Raw genomic sequence first — 19,609 nt, forward strand, 5'->3', positions numbered from 1 at the left:
CTTCCCACCAACACCAGCTTTTCTGAATTGTGCAGGTGGGAACTTTCCCTGCAATACATCCTACGTTCCCATAACCCTCCTGGCCTCAGCCTTCATTAGTCACTGTCCTCACCCAACCAGCCCCCTCTCAGTTCCCATTCCAGCACTACACACCCGTCATTTCACCGCCACACCCAGTCTTTTAATTTCTTTTTTTTTTTTATTTATTATTTCTCTCCTTTCCGCTACTTACCCCTTCCCCCCTCCACACCTTCTCTCCTACCCTCTGTCTAAACTGCAACACTTCACTATCCGCCACTCCCACCATACTATCCCTCCTCCTCCCCGCCCCAGCCTCCTCCTTACCCCCCCCCCCCCCCCCCCCCCCCCCGCCCAGTCGCCACTCCCATCATGCACTGGTGCTGCTGCTCGCAGTGTAGTTTCAGCTCTCTGACACTGCAGATGTGCGTGCAAGTTGCACTTGCATCATGAGTGAGTGAGTGAGTGTGTGTGTGTGTGTGTGTGTGTGTGTGTGTGTGTGTGTGTGTTTCTGTCTACTGCTGACAAAGGCCTTAATGGCCGAAAGCTTAAATTGTGTGAATCTTTTTGGTGTGCCTATCGTGACTCAGCATTTCCGCTATATTTTATGATCCAGTTACACGATTAAGAATTCAAAAGGATCTTATTTTGTGAAACAAATTGCACTGAAATTTTATGAACTGTTTGATGGTTATGAAATCAAACAAGATGTAATGCCGAAATTAATCATTGTAAAACATTCAGATACACTGAATATGTTGTCACAACTGAAAATGTACACCAAACAAACTCAAACTCAGATTGCCTGTTTTTCACAAGCAGTTGCCTTAACAATTAGGTTATATGATCTCAGATACCCTAATAGTTAACATGACTGCTTGTAGAATGTAGGACATCAAGGTTTGAGTCCTGGCCACACACAAAGTTTCAGTTGTCACAAAATATACATCACACTGCAGATTCAGCATCTCTAAACAGTTCGCATTGATATTATTGTTCTGTACTTCACTACAAACAGCATATATCAATTTCTGGCTACAATCTCTCACTGACTTATATTCTGCAGATAATGGTAGTAATGAGATAGATAGATAAACTGATTAATTTGTTCATTCACTCACTCATGTTCTGTACATTCTATCACGGAAGAGACCCTTCTGGGATATGGAATGAGTCAAGGTACACATAAACAAAAGCAAACAACTCATAGAAACTAAATCTATACACACTGTTAACAATAAGATTTCCTGTACAGACTGGTATACTATCTGTGCACAATTCAGCTAAATGTATCTTACTAAATTAGGGGTAGTGACACTAATTTGAAATAGGCTGCTGTTTCCTCTGTTATATTAAATAACTTCTACTTGTCTCATATTGGCATCTTAACATTTATTTTTACACTGATATTTTTCAAAGAAAATAGTCACCTACACCTTTAACAACAGAGGCCTGTTTATAATACACTGCTCATCACACAGCTTTATCATGAACAGTGCTACTTGTCATGCAGCTCACAGGAGTTTCCAATCCTTGAACTGATAATCATCAGTGATGGGGAACAAATCAAAGAACGCATTAGCGGAGACATCAAAAATAGCAAATAGCTTTTGAGTGTTCTAAAATCATATAAGTGAGAAAATACATTACAAAAACTCAGAATTTTGGTAAGTCTCAAGCCTACTAACTTTTTTCAAACAATGGAAAATCCAGGATGGAAGGTAACAATGTTATGAGAAGGAAAGTTGCTGCTCGCCATATAGCGCAGATTCTGAGTCGCAGACAGGCACAACTGCCTACCTGTGACTCAGCAGCTCCGCTATGTGGTGAGTAGCAACTTTCCTTCTCAAAACACTGTTACTAACTTTTTAGTTACCTATGGGACAGTTCCAGTCATGTGCAATTGTTTTAGTAACACTGTCAAAATTTCTTGCTGATAAAAAGAATCAGTTTCAGTTCACTGTAATTTACACAACCACAGTACAAAGCACATAAATTTCCATGGAGGCTTCATCTCTTTGTTCTGGGTGGAGATTGTTGTTCCGTATTCTGATTGAAAATCTTCAACAAACTCCCATCTGACACAAAGCAAAAAACTGAGAATCTTTATAGATTCAAAACAAATTAAAACATATGTCCTCTATAAATTACTGTTATCTAGATTCAAAGATTGGTGATCTTTGTTAGCTTTGCTGGGAGTGACACTGTTTGTGTACAAGGGCGTCTTCTGCTTATAGAACAGAGTTGTTCTATTATGATCTATGTTGTTCTATGTTGTTCTATGATGAAAACCAATGTGGCCGTGCGGGTATTAAGCTAGCAATAGGGGACAAAAAGCAGCTACTTAACAGAATCGAGGAAGCAACAGCCTTTTTCGAAGTACCAACACCCCTGTTCACTTTACTGTTATGGATTTAGCTTGAGTAAGCACTGGTATTTTAGAAACATTTAATGATTATTCACTCATTAATGAAAGTGGCTGTATAAATATTCAGCCCGATCCTAATAACATTTCAAAGTGGGGCAAGGATTGGGAACTTTCTTTAAGTGTTCAGAAATGTAAAATTGTGCACTTAGCAAAATGAAAAAACATAATATTATATGACTATAATATCAATGAGACACTGCTGGTATCAGCCAACTCATACAAATGCCTGTATGTGGCACTTTGCAGGAATACAAAATGGAATGATCACATAGGCTCAGTCATGGATAAAGCAGGTGGTACACTCCAGCTTATTGGTAGAACACTGGAGAAGTGCAATCAATCAACAAAGGATCAGCTTACAAATCACTTGTTCAACTGGTTCTAGAATATTGCTCAAGTGTGTGGAACCCATACCAAATAGGACTAACAGGGGATATTGAACACATGCAGAGAAGGACAGCATGAATGGTCACTGGTTTGTTCAATCCATGGGAGAGTGTCACAGAGATACTGAAGGAGCTGAACTGCAGGATTCTTCACGGCAGATGTAAACTATCACGAGAAAGTCTATTAATGAAGTGTCAGAAACCAGCTTTAAATGACGACTGTAGGAATATACTACAGTCCCCTATGTATCGTTCACATCGAGATAATGAGGATTACTGCATGCATAGAGGTATTCAAACAATCATTTTTCCCACAGGCGGGAAGAAATCTTAGTAACTGGTACAATGGGACGTACCCTCGGCCATGCACCTCACAGTGGTTTGCAGAGTATTGATGTAGATGTATATTAACACATTTTCTCAAAACTGCTTCACTAAGTTAATGTGAAACTTGACTCTCTCAGTGTACCTAAAGTTTCTTCTTCATGATGGGATCTATGAAACACAATACATTAATGAAAGAAACATGTCATTTCAATAATGTATTTTCTTTATAAATTTGGTAATGGAAAGTCCTTGGTATAATATACAGAATGGAAGGTTTTTATTCAAACTGAAAGTGGTCACGGGAGCCTCATTTATGTGCATATATGAAGCTCAGCAGTCAGTTACTTGGTAAGTTGTTGCCTTTATTCCTTCCATTATTTATTTTCCTTACAGTCATTCTTGTCATTCAGTAACTATCTTCTCCTTACAATCAAAGCTAAAAAATCTAATACTGACATCAATTACAGATATAACAAATTCTTACAAGAAAATTATGACTTTATAACTTACCAGTCAAGACATCCAAATCTTTTAAGTACTGAAAAGTCAAAGGAAAGTGACTGTGCCTGCTAAATGTGGCAGTAATATTAAATAGTGAAAGTGCCTTTGAATGTGAAAAAGCAGGAATATTTTTTGGAGATTCTTCGTGAAATAAAGCCCAACTGTATTTCTCCCAATTACGTGGTAACGGAAGATCAAACATATCAAAACGGGAACCGTAGAAAACAAATGCCTGGAGAAAAAAACAACAAAAATAGTAATTAAAATTAAAGTAAATAAAGAATGAATACTAGGAATGGCAGGAATAGAAAAAGAATGTTCTAGATGCAAGCTGCTGAAAGAGAGATCACTAAGTGAGGACTGACAGACCCCCAGTTTAAAAATTTTCAAAAATAGCTTCATTAAGAGAAATGGAAAGATAGGAAACACAGTAAGCCAAGGCAGGAAGTACAGGTCCTGAAGGGAAAGGAAAAGCCCTCCAATCTTTGTATTAAGACACACTTCATGCAAGTGAGCATTCGAAAGTCTGACATTACTGTTTTGCATTACATACAACAATGAACGATCATTAACAATTTATTAAAATAAAAAATCATTAATCTGGATGACAGGACAAAGATTTGAACCTCACTCCTCCTAAATGAGAGACCCATGGCTTGACCACTGAGTCATCAGACTGTAAAAATGTGCGTGATACATAGCTAATTTACGCAGGTAATGTTTACAGATAAGGTGTCCACGCATACCAATGAACTCACTTTTTTAAATATATATTATGAGCTTTTGAAGATGGTACATACTTTCTCTGTCATGAAAACCAGAAACCTCAGCCAGTGGCTGTGGTTGCTGTTTGCTTGAAGAGGGCAGTTTCAAGAATGAGTAATATTCTAATATTATCCAGTTTAAGGATTGGAGGTAGCAATAGGGTACTTTTTTTTAAATGCAATATAAACTTCACTGAACTAGAAACTAAGGAGGAACAAATGCAAATATTAACACTAATAAAAGAAAAAATAGGAGTCAAACCTTTCCATCTATTTTTGAACTATTAGCCAAGACTCTCACCTGCATTCATGTTGCATTTATTTGTTTGTTTATTTATTTATTCATTTATTTCAGACATTGTCATGGCTTTCGTTCACAGATATATATTGAGATACAAGGCTGTACTAATTAACTTATTAGTAAAAAACAAATGCATACATTATATAAAAATAAAGATCATATACTATCAGTTTCTTTTTTTTTTTTTTATTAAAAACTGATTACACATTATCCTGTGTGGAGTTGCTAGCCTCCCAGCAGATGCCTCTGGAGGTGGCAGACGGATAATGTCTGCCAAATGTGGTAGGTATGAGGGATAACAAATACCCTAGCTGGACCAAAACTAGCAGTGTTACCTTGAAGTTTTAGATTGGTTCGTCAAATGTGATAGGAAAAAAACCTTGAGAATAAATTAAACCAGTCCTCCAGCTTGGAGGACATAAATAATGAAATTCTAAAAAGCTTAACAATATGACTGGAGAAAGAGAACTTTTGGGTGACAGACTGACAATGGAGAAAGGAAACCGACATCTGAATGTTGAAATGTGCAAGATATTTCTGCTAAACTGAATGTGTTACCCGTAGAATTTGACACATTCAAAATGGATGCTTTGGTAGTTACAAACACATTTTGAGTCCAATATCCAAAGCTGTACAGGCCAGAGCAGGAGTACCCATTATGATACAAGAAAATACGGAAGAAAATAATCACAAACTGGGAATTTATCAGCAAAAATACTATTCTTGCTGAAGTGAAACCGTTTGCCAGGGAAAATGTGATTATTGGAGTATATGCATCCATGAAGAGTACAAATGACCAGGAGAAATATGTTATTTGGAAAAATTCCAGGAAGGAAGAAAATAATTATTATGAGAGACATGAATGCAAGAGTAGAAATCAGGGACTCGTACGATAGCAGGAAAATGCAGAGAAGCAGTACTAATCATGATGGAGAACAACTGATTGAAATTTATCAGGTATTTGATCTAAAACCCAAAAACACATTAACACAAAAATATTCATAAACATTCTTGGCAATAGAATGGCAGGTAACCAAATAACAGATCTATAATAAGACTACATCGTAATTAGACAAAAAAGTACCTTCAGTGTGGCTGATGAAGGGCTTATACAGGAGCCCAATGTTAATCTGACCAATACTTAACAAAAAATGAAACTTTCTGTCTGTTGAAAACACTAAGGAAAAATAATAATGCTGCTATAAAAATGAAGCATACTGGAAGGATGTAAATAAACATTATAACAATAACTTCCAAGATGAATGTATAGGAACTTTATTTGCTACCAGAATACGGAGGATATTGGATGAATCATTTGAATGAAGTGCTGAAGAAATTTACGAATATATAAGATCAATATTAAAGCACAGAGGAGTTTTAGTGCCAGCTGGACATACAGGAAAATAACCACAATCGGAAAGCAGAATGGTGATCAAAAAGAGATAAAGACAGCAATGACAGAAAAGCAGAATGCAGTAGCTGAATGATAAATCATAAGAAACCAGGGTAGTCTATAAGGAAAACAAGAATTAAATGGAAGAAATAAGGATAGCAAAGAATGAGACACGGGAAGAAATATGCATCAATGTCAATAGTTAGTTACAATTTGGGAGAGCAAAAGAAGTGTTGACATTATTAGAAGGACTGACTAGGGAACCTTCTGATCTCAGAAATTCAGTTCGCGATGAGGCTTTGCAGTTTACTAGTATGCCTCAAGGGTGTCCACTCATGTAAATCTTAAAGTGTACTATCCAGGGAGGGAGGGGGGAAGTCTCTTAAGTTTTAAACATAACTCATATACACCTCATATATGGTCATAAATAGTTAGGCAGCAGATAAGTGAAGTAGCCCAGCCAGTAGTGTGCTGGATTGCCATGCAGCTGTTGTCTGTGGAGTCCTACCTACGCGCAATAAGGTTTCATTTTGTTTTAACCGTTTTAAAATTATAACAATGGTTGTTTGTGACCTAAAGTATTATCAATTAAATCATAAATAATTTTATTTTGTTTATGAATGGCTGTCACAACTACTTAAAAAGTGATTTACACCCATCAATATTTCCTTTTTAAAAAGTTGAATAATTTCAAATGTATTTTTAATGCAAGAGTAGGTTTAATAATGAACAGGAAAATAGGAATACGGGTAAGCTACTATAAACAGCATAGTAAATGCATTATTGTGGCCAAGATAGATACGAAGCCCACACCTACTACAGTAGTACAAGTTTATATGCCAACTAGCTATGCAGATGACGAAGAAATTGAAAAAATGTATGATGAAATAAAAGAAATTATTCAGATAGTGAAGGGTGACGAAAATTTAATAGTCATGGGTGACTGGAATTAGGTAGTAGGAAAAGGGAGAGAAGGAAACATAGTAGGTGAATATGGATTGGGGCTAAGAAATGAAAGAGGAAGCCGCCTGGTAGAATTTTGCACAGAGCATAACCTAATCATAGCTAACACTTGGTTCAAGAATCATAATTGAAGGCTGTATACATGGAAGAAGCCTGGAGATACTGACAGGTTTCAGATAGATTATATAATGGTAAGACAAAGATTTAGGAACCAGGTTATAAATTGTAAGACATTTCCAGGGGCAGATGTGGACCCTGACCACAATCTATTGGTTATGACCTGTAGATTAAAACTGAAGATCCTGCAAAAAGGTGGGAATTTAAGGAGATGGGACCTGGATAAACTGAAAGAACCAGAGGTTGTACAGAGTTTCAGGGAGAGCGTAAGGGAACAAATGGCAGGAATGGGGGAAAGAAATACAGTAGAAGAAGAATGGGTAGCTTTGAGGGATGAAGTAGAGAAGGCAGCAGAGGATCAAGTAGGTAAAAAGACAAGGGCTAGTAGAAATACTTGGGTAACAGAAGAAATATTGAATTTAACTGATGAAAGGAGAAAATATAAAAATCCAGTAAATGAAGCAGGCAAAAAGGAATACAAAGTCTCAAAAATTAGATCGATAGGAAGTGCAAAATGGCTAAGCAGGGATGGCTAGAGGACATATGTAAGGATGTAGAGGTGCATATCACTAGGGGTAAGATAGATACTACCTACAGGAAAATTAAAGAGACATTTGGAGATAAGAGAACCACTTGTATGAACATCAAGAGCGCAGATAGAAACCCAGTTCTATGCAAAGAAGGGAAAGCAGAAAGGTGGAAGGAGTATATAGAGCGTCTATACAAGGGCGATGTACTTGAGGACAATATTACGGAAATGGAAGAGGATGTAGATGAAGATGAAATGGGAGATACGATACTGCGTGAAGAGTTTGACAGAGCACTGAAAGACAACATTCCATTGGAACTACTGACAGCCTTGGAAGAGCCAGTCCTGACAAAACTCTACCACCTGGTGAGCAAGATGTATGAAACAGGCGAAATACCCTCAGACTTCAAGAAGAATATAATAATTCCAATCCCAAAGAAAGCAGGTGTTGACAGATGTGAAATTTACTGAACTATCAGTTTAATAAGTCACAGCTGCAAAATACTAACGCGAATTCTTTACAGACGAATGGAAAAACTAGTAGAAGCCGACCTCGGGTAAGATCAGTTTGGATTCCGTAGAAATGTTGGAACACGTGAGGCAATACTGACCCTACGACTTATCTTAGAAGCTAGATTAAGGAAGGGCAAACCTATGTATCTTGCATTTGTAGACTTAGAGACAGCTTTTGACAATGTTGACTGGAATAGTCTCTTTCAAATTCTGAAGGTGGCAGGGGTAAAATACAGGGAGCGAAGGCTATTTACAATTTGTACAGAAACCAGATGGCAGTTATAAGAGTCGAGGGACATGAAAGGGAAGCAGTGGTTGAAGGAAGTGAGAGAGGTTTGTAGTCTCTCCCTGATGTTATCCAATCTGTATATTGAGCAAGCAGTGAAGGAAACAAAAGAAAAATTCGGAGTAGGTATTAAAATCCATGGAGAAGAAATAAAAACTTTGAGGTTCACCGATGACATTGTAATTCTGTCAGAGACAGCAAAGGACTTGGAAGAGCAGTTGAATGGAATGGATAGTGTCTTGAAAGGAGGATATAAGATGAACATCAACAAAAGCAAAACGAGGATAATGGAATGTAGTCGAATTAAGTCAAGTGATGCTGAGGGAATTAGATTAGGAAATGAGACACTTAAAGTAGTAAAGGAATTTTGCTATTTGGGGAGCAAAATAACTGATGATGGTTGAAGTAGAGAAGATATACAACGTAGACTGGCAATGGCAAGGAAAGCATTTCTGAAGAAGAGAAATTTTTTAACATTGAGTATAGATTTAAGTGTCAGGAAGTCATTTCTAAAAGTATTTGTATGGAGTGTAGCCATGTATGGAAGTGAAACATGGACGATAAATAGTTTGGACAAGAAGAGAATAGAAGCTTTCGAAATGTGGTGCTACAGAAGAATGCTGAAGATTAGATGGGTAGATCACGTAACTAATGAGGAAGTATTGAATAGGATTGGGGAGAAGAGAAGTTTGTGGCACAACTTGACCAGAAAAAGGGATCGGTTGGTAGGACATGTTCTGAGGCATCAAGGGATCACCAATTTAGTATTGGAGGGCAGTGTGGAGGGTAAAAATCGTAGAGGGAGACCAAGAGATGAATACACCAAGCAGATTCAGAAGGATGTAGGTTGCAGTAGATACTGGGAGATGAAGAAGCTTGCACAGGATAGAGTAGCATGGAGAGCTGCATGAAACCAGTCTCAGGACTGAAGATCACAACAATAACAATTTTTAATGGAGGTAAATTAATTACCACTGTCACAAAATTATGGGTGTAGTTTCAATTACATAAATTTTTTACACTATCATGTTCATTTGCCAATTTTGTATTTTATAGGCAAGCACCAGAATAATAATTGTCATAAAAACAATGGAAAAACATATTTTGGCATGTTGGGGATGGGTCTACATGAGATATGCAGTTTTCTCAGGTGGTTACCTGTATGTCCTCCTCTGTTATGGTCTGTGAGAATGTGCTCAGTTCATGTCTGCATATCTATTGTTAATTCTTGTAGGTCTGGAGTTTATATGGTTATAGTTATAACCTTAGTGAGTTGTCATAATGTGAATAACTAATGCTAGTTTTTAATGAGACTCCATTGATGTATCCAACAAACAAAACTTCCTTTAGACACTGATTTTTTCCCCCCAGTAAGTCCTCTCGACAAATTCTTCACTGGTGCTTCAAGGTGACCTCTAGAGGGATGATATAGTCGGGCTGTTTTTCCTTAGCTGCAACCACAATTACCATTTCAGTACTCAAGATTGTTGAACCATTTCACTCTATCACATGCTGTATCATTTGTGCTATAAATGCCTACTGCACCAAATTTCAGCATTTTTCTACAGAACAAATTTATGAGTTTGTAGTTACTCAGCCTGGAGCCATATGCTTCATTTTCCTTGCAACCCAATTTACTCACTATGAGGAAATGTGGTTTAGTTTCATTTAGGTATACGCCCAAGAGCCTTGTTTTATTTGCTATATACTGAACTTTCTGGTAATTTATTTTAACTTCATTTCCTAGAGTTTCACAATCACCTGCACGGGTCAATTTGCTATGCTGTATTCTAAAAAAGCATCCCTACTGTCTGTGTTATAAAAACTACTGTGATGAAATAAATAGAAGCACAATACCTAATTCTTCTTTTTGTGTGTGTGTGTGTATGTATCCTTGAATGGCATGACATGGGGATGTTATGTGATCCAACTTTCAAAATCCCTTCTGAAGTTCTTAATGCCATATTCCATTCTGAGAGAGAGGTGGAGCTCCACTAATATTCTAATCTGCATCCGTTAATTTTTTTTTAAATAAGAGAGATAACTCAATAATACACATAAATTACGAATACAGTGAACAGCTAACATTTATTGTAGAAACAGAACAAAAAATAAAAGAATCTCATCTACTGATGTCTCAGTTTATTATTTATTACTGATAATGAGTAAACCTGTGTGTTTTTATACGGCAGGGACAACTTACAGCATATTCTATCATGCAGACAAGTGTGAGCACAACTACAATATAGTGTACTACAACATAGGATAGCATGTTTATTGTGAGACACAAACCTGACATGGAAAGAAACGATGCAGCTTTTATTATGCTGAAAATTATGTGAGACATAAAGAAACTAACTTTGTATACACAAGTTCAACAGTACTTATGAATACACTCATAAATTTTGACAAAAGTTCTTATATACTCAGTATGAATATGCTATGAACAAATGCAAAGACAGTACATACATGAAACTACTACACGGAGCATGAAGAAACTTCAAGGATGACAAACCCAATAAATGAGTCAAAACAAAACAACATATACCTTTGTTAATGGATGGTGCTGAAACCTCCTGTCTTGTGTGAAGAAGCATCGTTTGTTTCCACACTGTTTAACAGATCCTAAATCTCCGGTGAATGGTGTCCACCAGAGTACAATCGGATCTTTAACATCTGAAATTAATATTTGCACTTCTCAGTTATTGACAGTATGAATACACTATACTGTGGGGTCAACTTAGAATCAGGTAAGAAAAACAAAAGCATTAAAAAGGACACTTAACAGAAATAAATCTGACTTCATGTTCATTCGTTAATGTATTACAGCGATGAATCTGGAAAAAAAAAAGGTAATAGCATACAAAAGCTTTCTTTTCCCTTTCATGTAATGTCTGTGAATGCAGTAGCTTAAGGATGTTACGTGATTCAATTTTCAAAATGTTGTCGCTATCACCCTGGGAGGTCTGAGTGACCTACCCTCACCCCTCACCCCTCACCCCTCACCCCTCCCCACCTCACCTCCTCCCTTTCAAGCTTCCACAATGTCTCCCGCTTTCCACCCTGAGAAACAAACTTAACACTTCCAAATACTAGGAACAGATTTTTCTTGTTCCAGTCATGAGCGATTTTCAGGAAGAACGATTGCTGGTAAGTCTCTAAGTGAGCTCTGATCTCTCTAATTTTACCTTTATGATATTCCCACGAGATACACACAATAAGAAGCAATACACTTTTCGACCTTTCTGCAAATTTATGCTATTGGAACTTTGGCGTAAAGCAAAATGTGATGCAGCACAACTCTCTTGCAGCACCTCCCACTTTCACTGGCCGAGCATTTTGTGGTGCTGTTGCATTTGCTAAATTAACCTGTAACAAATAGTGCTGTTTTTCTTTGCATTTTCTCTATTTCCTCTATTATTCCTATGCTACTTGCCGATGATGGAAAAGAAGGCAAGTCAGATGATCAGCGTAGGTTATGGGAAATGTTACGGGAAGAATGTACAAACAATAAACTTGTGTACCCCTTTGCACAAGAAGAAATTACATAAATAATTTTAAGATTGAAAAAGAAAAATCTCCAGGACCGGACAGGATTCCTGCCCAAGTAGACAAACCTTATATTATCAATTAGATAGTTACTCTCTTGCAAGGAAGGGTCCCTGCTTCGTGGAAAAACACTGAAGTGGTAATAATTAGTAAAAGGCAAGAAAAGGATCAAATTATACTCAAATCCTACAGACCAGTTGTCTTTTGAACGTTCTCAGCAAGATATGAAAAACTATTGTGCAAATAACAACAAGATCAAAGACTGCTACACACAGTGAGCCCTCGCCAGTATGGGTTTAGAGAAGGCAAGCCAACTGAAGGCACAATTAATAAGGTGATCTCGCTAGCGACAGATATTCATTCTACGTACACTCCAGCAATGATGACTGATATTGCTGACACTTTCGATAACCTATGGTGGCTGTATTTCTTTGGTCACCTTACGGATTTGGAGTGACCAGAAGCACTGTATAACTGCCTGAAAGATTGTTGCCACACACCACATGCTGCTTTAACATGCCCAGGAAAGAAAATAATGAAGACAATAATGAAATGTTGTCTGCAGGGGTCAGGGTGTGGTCTGAAGTTTTGGGATGTAGCACTGGGGCCCTTATTACAGAAGTTATATGAAGTGGAAACCTATGGGGACTGGTGGCATTTGCAGATGACGTGCTGTTCATTGGAAGTGGTAACCCCAGAAGAATTACACAAGACAAATGTAATGCAGCCCTCCACAACCTTGAGGGCTGATGTCTAAGTGTTAACTTTTCACTAGCACCTCACAAAACCAGATACCTCCTGCTGAATGAGAACCTAATAAGAAACCCTAACATAAAACTAAATGATTTAACAATTAGGAGGAATGCAGTAATGAGATATACTGGGGTATTTCTGGACAAAAATTGTAACTTTGCACATCATGTACAGGAAGCAGATAGGAAAGGTACAAATCTGATGAATAAAATTATAACCATTGTAAATAGGTAATTTCGGCTTCCCTTGAAGACAACCATACCACCAGTCTATATTAGCAACAGTCTTTGGATATGGTGCAAGCATTTTGGCTCACAGACTGCAGTTAGTGAAGCCAGCCACAGTAGTGAGAATAGTTGATTTGTTAGTAATTCTAGGAATATGACCATTGGACTTGGAAGTTAGGAAAAAGGGAGCCTTCTACTGGTTAAAGAAAGGTAATCAAATGGAGGTATGAAGGATGCTTGGAACTGAGGTCAATTTGAAAAAGGCAATGAGAGATGCATATTTTTCTCCCTAATATTAGGGAGAGATTTAAAATGAGATTTCTTAGCCCTTTGAGTGGGTTAATGCATTACCTGACTGACCACAGCTCTTATGCCACATATCTGTACAAAACCAGAAGCCAGATGAATTATAGCTGCGCCTGCAGTAGTATGTGTTGTGACTCGCCGATCATTCAAAGCGCCGCCACGCAATTACGCGCGTCCTCTACGTGTGGCGCTGTCTGCCAGTCATGCAGCAGCTGCACCACCTAAGCGGCCAGCCGAGCAGCGGCCGCTAGACTGGGACTCAGTGCTCATTCGAATCCTAACGTGTACACATGTCTTGCTTGTAAACTTACTCTGTGACATATGTGTTGTGTCGTTCTGAAATATATGTGTTAAACTTGACGTTATAACAATATGGACACACCAGAACACACATTGTGGGACCGCACACTATGAAGACGCAGCAGGTAATGGATGTCAGATATTAAGGATATTCTATCCCAAAGCAGCGATAAGGAGTTAGTCAATCTGGCACACCTTTGACGACACTGCAGCCGCAATATCCAAGAAGACCAACGAAGATTTCACAAGGCATTCAACCGTAAGTCATCACACTGCCACCCAGGGTAAACAACATACTCTCCACATGGAGAGAAGGTAACCGAGGTTGGCAACCACTGAATGAAACCCTGTCCCAAGAACCTACATTGCGCTGGTGCCAATGATCATGGAAGTGTGGACTTTTTAAGAAGTAAAAGTGATGGGTGGAACTACTTGCAGTAGTGGAAGTACATTCCGAAAAGTCCATGCTTCTATGGCCTTAATTAGCGTGAAAAGTTTACGTGTTACAATTTGTGAATAATATAAAAATTTGATTACAGAAAGAAAAAAGTCTGAGCAGGCCTTACAGCAAAGCAGCACACAATAAGCTTGTCATTACTGTGTACGTTATTCTTAAATGATAAAGAAAAAACTTTCTGTTTCTAAATAAACTATTTCCTTATGTGACCCTGTATGTGACTGATTCTTGTATAAAACTTAACTTCATACTTAACTTCGACAAAGTGAAGTGCGTGAAAAAATACTGAAAGGGAAATAAAGATTCTGATTCATTCAATGCATTTTTTAAATTCCACACATTTTGTATTCACAAAATAAAAAACTAGATACAAGCATTTCAACTAAAGTAAATCGTATAAAGAAAAATAAATGTTCTTTCGAGGTAGGAAAGTTAGAAGAAATGTATGCAGTAGGAGCCTACACAGTCCCACTTGCAGAGTAGAATTTCTTTAATATAACAACTGATAAAAGTTGTCAAGCATCCAGTTTCAAACATCTGAATCTGGTCATTGAAATAAATTCTATTGTGCAACAGAGACTGTATAGGGCTACTACAGATAGATATGGGCTACTGTAAACTGGCAACGGTCTGTAACAAGAGCTCTTTTATTATATGGGGAAACTGGACATCCCTCCTGAAGGTTTCAGCATACTGTTAGGCATTCTGTTGCAAAGATCTTTAACAAGCTACTACCAAACCTAGGAATTGGAACTCTCAAGAAATTAAAAAAGAACAAAGGCCTCTGTCTTATTAGATGCTCCATTCTTACAGCAAACTGGCAATACTGAACTGCAAAAATCAGTAATCAGCCACACTTTTTGATGAATGCTTTATTTTTACAAATTCCACATTATTCTGGTTGGTCTTATAACAGAATATCCACAATTTTCTTGTTTAGGAAAGCTTTTACATTATATATAGGATCTTTACACTTTACTTACTTGAGAAACGGGTTTTTTTATGCTTTACAATATCCACCAAAAGGTGTGGCCGGTTGCAGTTTTTTTTCTCTTCAATGATATTTATGAAAACAACCATGGTGTTCTTAGCTCATTATGGATAAAATAATAAAATTGGTAATGATTTTTCTTTGACAATTACCAATACAGTCAACTGATCTAAACATTAAACAAGTCTATCGAGGAGCTTAGTTGTATGTTTAGTACACTTAGTGTGTTACATGTAAACAACACATGGTACCATGCTAAGTAGTCTCTGCTACCCACTTCAGACTAGTTTGCAGAATATTTACTATGGTGCATGTAGTGCTTTAACAAATTTAAAAGTCTTTGTCAATGTGAATTGGCCATTTTGTTTGTGATGCAGGAAATCCTCTAGTACAGACTTGAAGAACAGCTTACTTAAAAATAATCAATTCTAAGTGAAACTGCCATCACCTTTCCTCACTATATTGCAAAAGCAACTGTTATCAATACATCCATAATTCATGTTACTCATCTGATAAGGCAGATCATGATGTTAACAGTTCTTTTTCCTTGAACTGCACCAAAATTCATTTTCACGAGATATATTTGAAAACATGTTTCAGTAATCAGATCTATGTACAGTTGTCTGTCCAATGAAAGAATATAATTAAAGAGATAAACATATTCTATGTAAATGGAAACTTGACTAATTATACAACAGTGTTTAGGTTGTGAGCTAAAGACTGTCATGAGGCAACATCTGTCATCTGGAAGGCGAATGAAAGGAAATACATACAGGACTGCTATCTATTTCTGCTGCTGACTTTGACTTGGGAGCACTCGGATTTAATTCGAAAGTTGCATGACGTTTAGAAAAGAATATACTATTATTTCATGAACACATCCTACCATGCAGACTGATGCTCGGTACGCTGTTGTCCAATTGAACATGTTCTTTCTCAGTGGACTTCCGCACGTCGTGAAAACCCTAGGCAAAAACCACAAGATCACTCTCTGCAAGAAATTACGCGCAGAATGCGACATGGAATTAAGTAGGGTGACGCACCACCAAGAATAACTGTAAAGCTGTTAAAAATATTAGTACTGTACAACAAAGATAGAAAATCACAGCGTATTTTAACCGGATCATCACTAACTACTGGAACGATAAACGCTCCTTATTTTCATTTACTGCCCATTGCTTAACAAATGTCTTCTGTCAGCTCCAGGGTGCGTCTACATTAAACTGGCCTGACGTACAATCTTCTCTGAGAAACCCATTAGAAGTTATCAACAGGATATGACAATTCATATCCACGTTTGCTTCGAACTTCTGCTTCCTTAAGGACTCGTAACTGAGTTTACGACGTTGGTAAACAACGCCCTCTTAAAAAAGAGTCTAGTTCGCTGTCGCAAGCCTCTCCTTTAATACGCGTATTGCCACTGCAAACAACGAGACTACAGCAAGGAAGCAACAGGAAGGTAGTTTCTCCTGCACATAACTCTTTAAAAACTTGTCTAATAAAATAAAATGCCCATCCTCATGATCACTTGTTGGCTACACTGGATAGATCGTCAGACATTTCACTCTTTCACTGCAAAACAAGGACATGTGACATTTGTCGTCTGCATAGTTTGCGGAGAACAGTTGGCTTGTTCGTTATGGATTGGGACGCTTGTTAAAACACATTAGCGTAGCGATGAAATCAGTAGAAAGATATGAAGAAAACAGTAAACCAAGCACAAAGATACAGAAATGATACGTAAAACAGACTTCAGTCTTCCAATAAAGGATTGGGATAATTACAGTGATGGAAGTGGCAGGTGTGACAAGACAACACGCGAAACTATACTTACGCAAACACTTTCTGTGAAAACTATTTTGTACAGATAGCTCGGAAGCCCACTCATAACGGTAATATATTGGATGTATTGGCGGCAAATACACTTACCTCTTTGAAGATGTCCACATTGAAATAAGTACCTGTGACTACGATACAGTTGCAGAAACAATGATTATCAACAAAATACAAAGGGAAACGAAAACAAGATTTACATGTACCGTAAACTAGATAAGGAGGCTGCAGTGACATGTATCTAGGAGGAACGTTAATCATTTAGCTGTGGGCTATATGAGACTCATGTTTACAAGAATGGTTGAATAAGCGCTGGATAGCAAGACTTGTAGCTAGTGGAACGGTTGTTGAGGAGGAAGACCATACATGGTGTACAGTCTCTGTGGTAAAGAATCGCGTAATGAAACAGCTACTACTTCACAATAGATGCAGAACAAAGCACAGGGCTGTAGAGAGATGTTAACAGAAACTTGTCAACTGAAAGATCTCGCAAAAATTAAAGAAATTCTGGTCATATATTAGGACTGACAGCTGCACAAAAGTTGGTGTCATGACACGGGAACCCGAAACTGAGGGTAACAAAGCAAGAGTGGAAATGCTGGGCTCCATTTTCAAATCTTTATTTACAAGAGAAGATCTAGGAGTAATGACACAGTTTCATTTTCACACTACTGCAAAGATGTATGATTTAGATAGTAGTGTATGTGGCATCAATAATATGGGCCTAAGTATCAACACCAAAAAGACAAAATTGATGAGTCACTCACAATTCAAACGAATATTACAATGTGGAACCAATGCATAAGAGTTAACCCACAGAAAGGGAGAATAGATTCAACTACTTACAGATGTGGTTATGCGAAAATTGGTCATCCAACATGGAAATCAGATATAAAACAGAGAAAGCCCACAGAACATTCATGAAATTTAACAAAATTTTTACAAGCACTGACACTGAGCTTAATCTTAGAATTAGATCCATGAAGAGCTATATATGGTCATTGCTTTTGTATGGCACAGAAAGCTGGATGCTGAAAAATGCTTTTGTATGGCATGGAAAGCTGGATGCTGAAAGTAAACACTATGAACAAGTTGGAAGCATTCGAGATGTGGTTATATTGAAGAACCCTTTAAATTACATGGACAGGAACCCTTTAAATTCCATGGACAGCAAGGAAAACAAATGAAGAGATCTTGAGAATAGTAAAAAGAAACTAAGAACTGCTAACAATAATCACATATAAGGAAACAGGTTACTTAGGTCATGTGACACGAAACGAAAGGTATCACTTTGTGCAACTAATAATTGAGGGGAAGACTGAAGGCAAGAGAGGAATTGGTAGGAAGAAGATGCCATGGCTCCACGATGTCAGACAGTGGACAGGAATAAGAAATGTGAGGGACGTGATCAAGATTGGGCAAATGTGATCACAAACATCCATTAATGGATATGCAACATAAGAAGAAGAAGCATCAAGAAACAAAATAAGTCACCAACATTGAATGAAATCCCCCACAATTTGTGGCTGAACTAGCCTCTTTGTTAATCATAATATACACTCGATCCCTCACATAAAAAACAGTGCTCGTTGGGTAAAGAAGGCACAGGCCACATACAACTATTTGATTAGTAGCAGAACTGATCCACAAAACTGCTTTATGTGCAATATTATTGATGTCTATCTGTCATAGAATCTTATAACATATCCTGATCTCAAATATAATGACTTACCCCAAACAGAATTAGTTCTTCCACAACAGTGTGCATTCTGTAAACATTGATCATGTGAAACCCATCTTACACTCTTCTCACATGACATCCCGAAAGCCATGAATCAAGACAATAAGATGGATGCAGAACTTCTTGACTAACAAAAAAGCATTTGAGTCAGAACTACACCAGCATTTATTAAAGAAACTACAGTCAAGTGGGCTATCGAAAGAAATTTGAGACCTGTTTGAAAATTTCTTGATAGGGAGGACACAGCACGTTATCTTGGATGGAGAAAAAGCAACAGATGCAGAAGTAACATAAAGTGCACCTCAGGGAAGTGTCTTGGGGCCCTTGCTGTTTCTGTCGATATTAATTAGCTAGCAGACAATAGTAACCTCAGGTGTTTTTAAGGTGATTGTGTAATGTAGTACTAGCTGGAAAAGGCTGTACAAATATCCAACTAAATCTTGATAAGATTACAAAGTGGTGCCAAGACTGACACTTTGCTTTAAGTTCTGAAATGTAAAGTTACACATTTCATAAAACCCAAAAGTTTAGTACCTATGGCTACAGCAACAGTGAGTCATAATTGGAATTAGTCTACACCTACATCTATATACACACACAGCAGGGTGCCATACAGTGCATGTCAGAGGGTGTCTTGTAACAGTCCTAGTTATTCCCTTACCCGCTCTACTCACAAATGAAGCATTCAAGCTCTAATTTCTCTTATATTGTCTTCAAGGTTTTTATGCGAGATGTACATTGTTGGCAGTAGAATTATTCTGCAGTCAGTCACAAATGCCAGTTCTAAACTTTCTTAATAGTGTTTCACTTCTCTCCAGGGATTCCCATGTCAGTTCACAACACTTTTCTGTAATACATACTGATGAAACCTACTGGTAACAAAAATAGCAGCACACGTCTGAATCACTTTGCGGTCTTTCTTTAAT

The 19,609-nt window shown here is 37.6% G+C and overlaps 1 protein-coding gene across 1 annotated transcript in view; it reads right to left on the bottom strand.

Moving 5' to 3' along the window:
* Nucleotides 1-16,648, bottom strand: part of LOC126419437 (alpha-(1,3)-fucosyltransferase 10-like) — a 57,759-nt gene extending 41,111 nt beyond the window's left edge. The window contains exons 1-4 of the mRNA XM_050086628.1: nucleotides 16,153-16,648; nucleotides 15,996-16,074; nucleotides 11,075-11,202; nucleotides 3,670-3,892 (exon numbers count right to left, since the gene is read on the bottom strand). Coding sequence (XP_049942585.1) covers nucleotides 3,670-3,892; nucleotides 11,075-11,202; nucleotides 15,996-16,074; nucleotides 16,153-16,236 — 514 coding nt within the window. The 5' untranslated portion in view covers nucleotides 16,237-16,648. The remainder of the gene's footprint in view (nucleotides 1-3,669; nucleotides 3,893-11,074; nucleotides 11,203-15,995; nucleotides 16,075-16,152) is intronic.
* Nucleotides 16,649-19,609: the final 2,961 nt, after the last annotated feature.

Source organism: Schistocerca serialis, chromosome 1, assembly GCF_023864345.2.
Source record: "Schistocerca serialis cubense isolate TAMUIC-IGC-003099 chromosome 1, iqSchSeri2.2, whole genome shotgun sequence".
In the NCBI taxonomy this organism is placed as follows: domain Eukaryota; kingdom Metazoa; phylum Arthropoda; class Insecta; order Orthoptera; family Acrididae; genus Schistocerca; species Schistocerca serialis.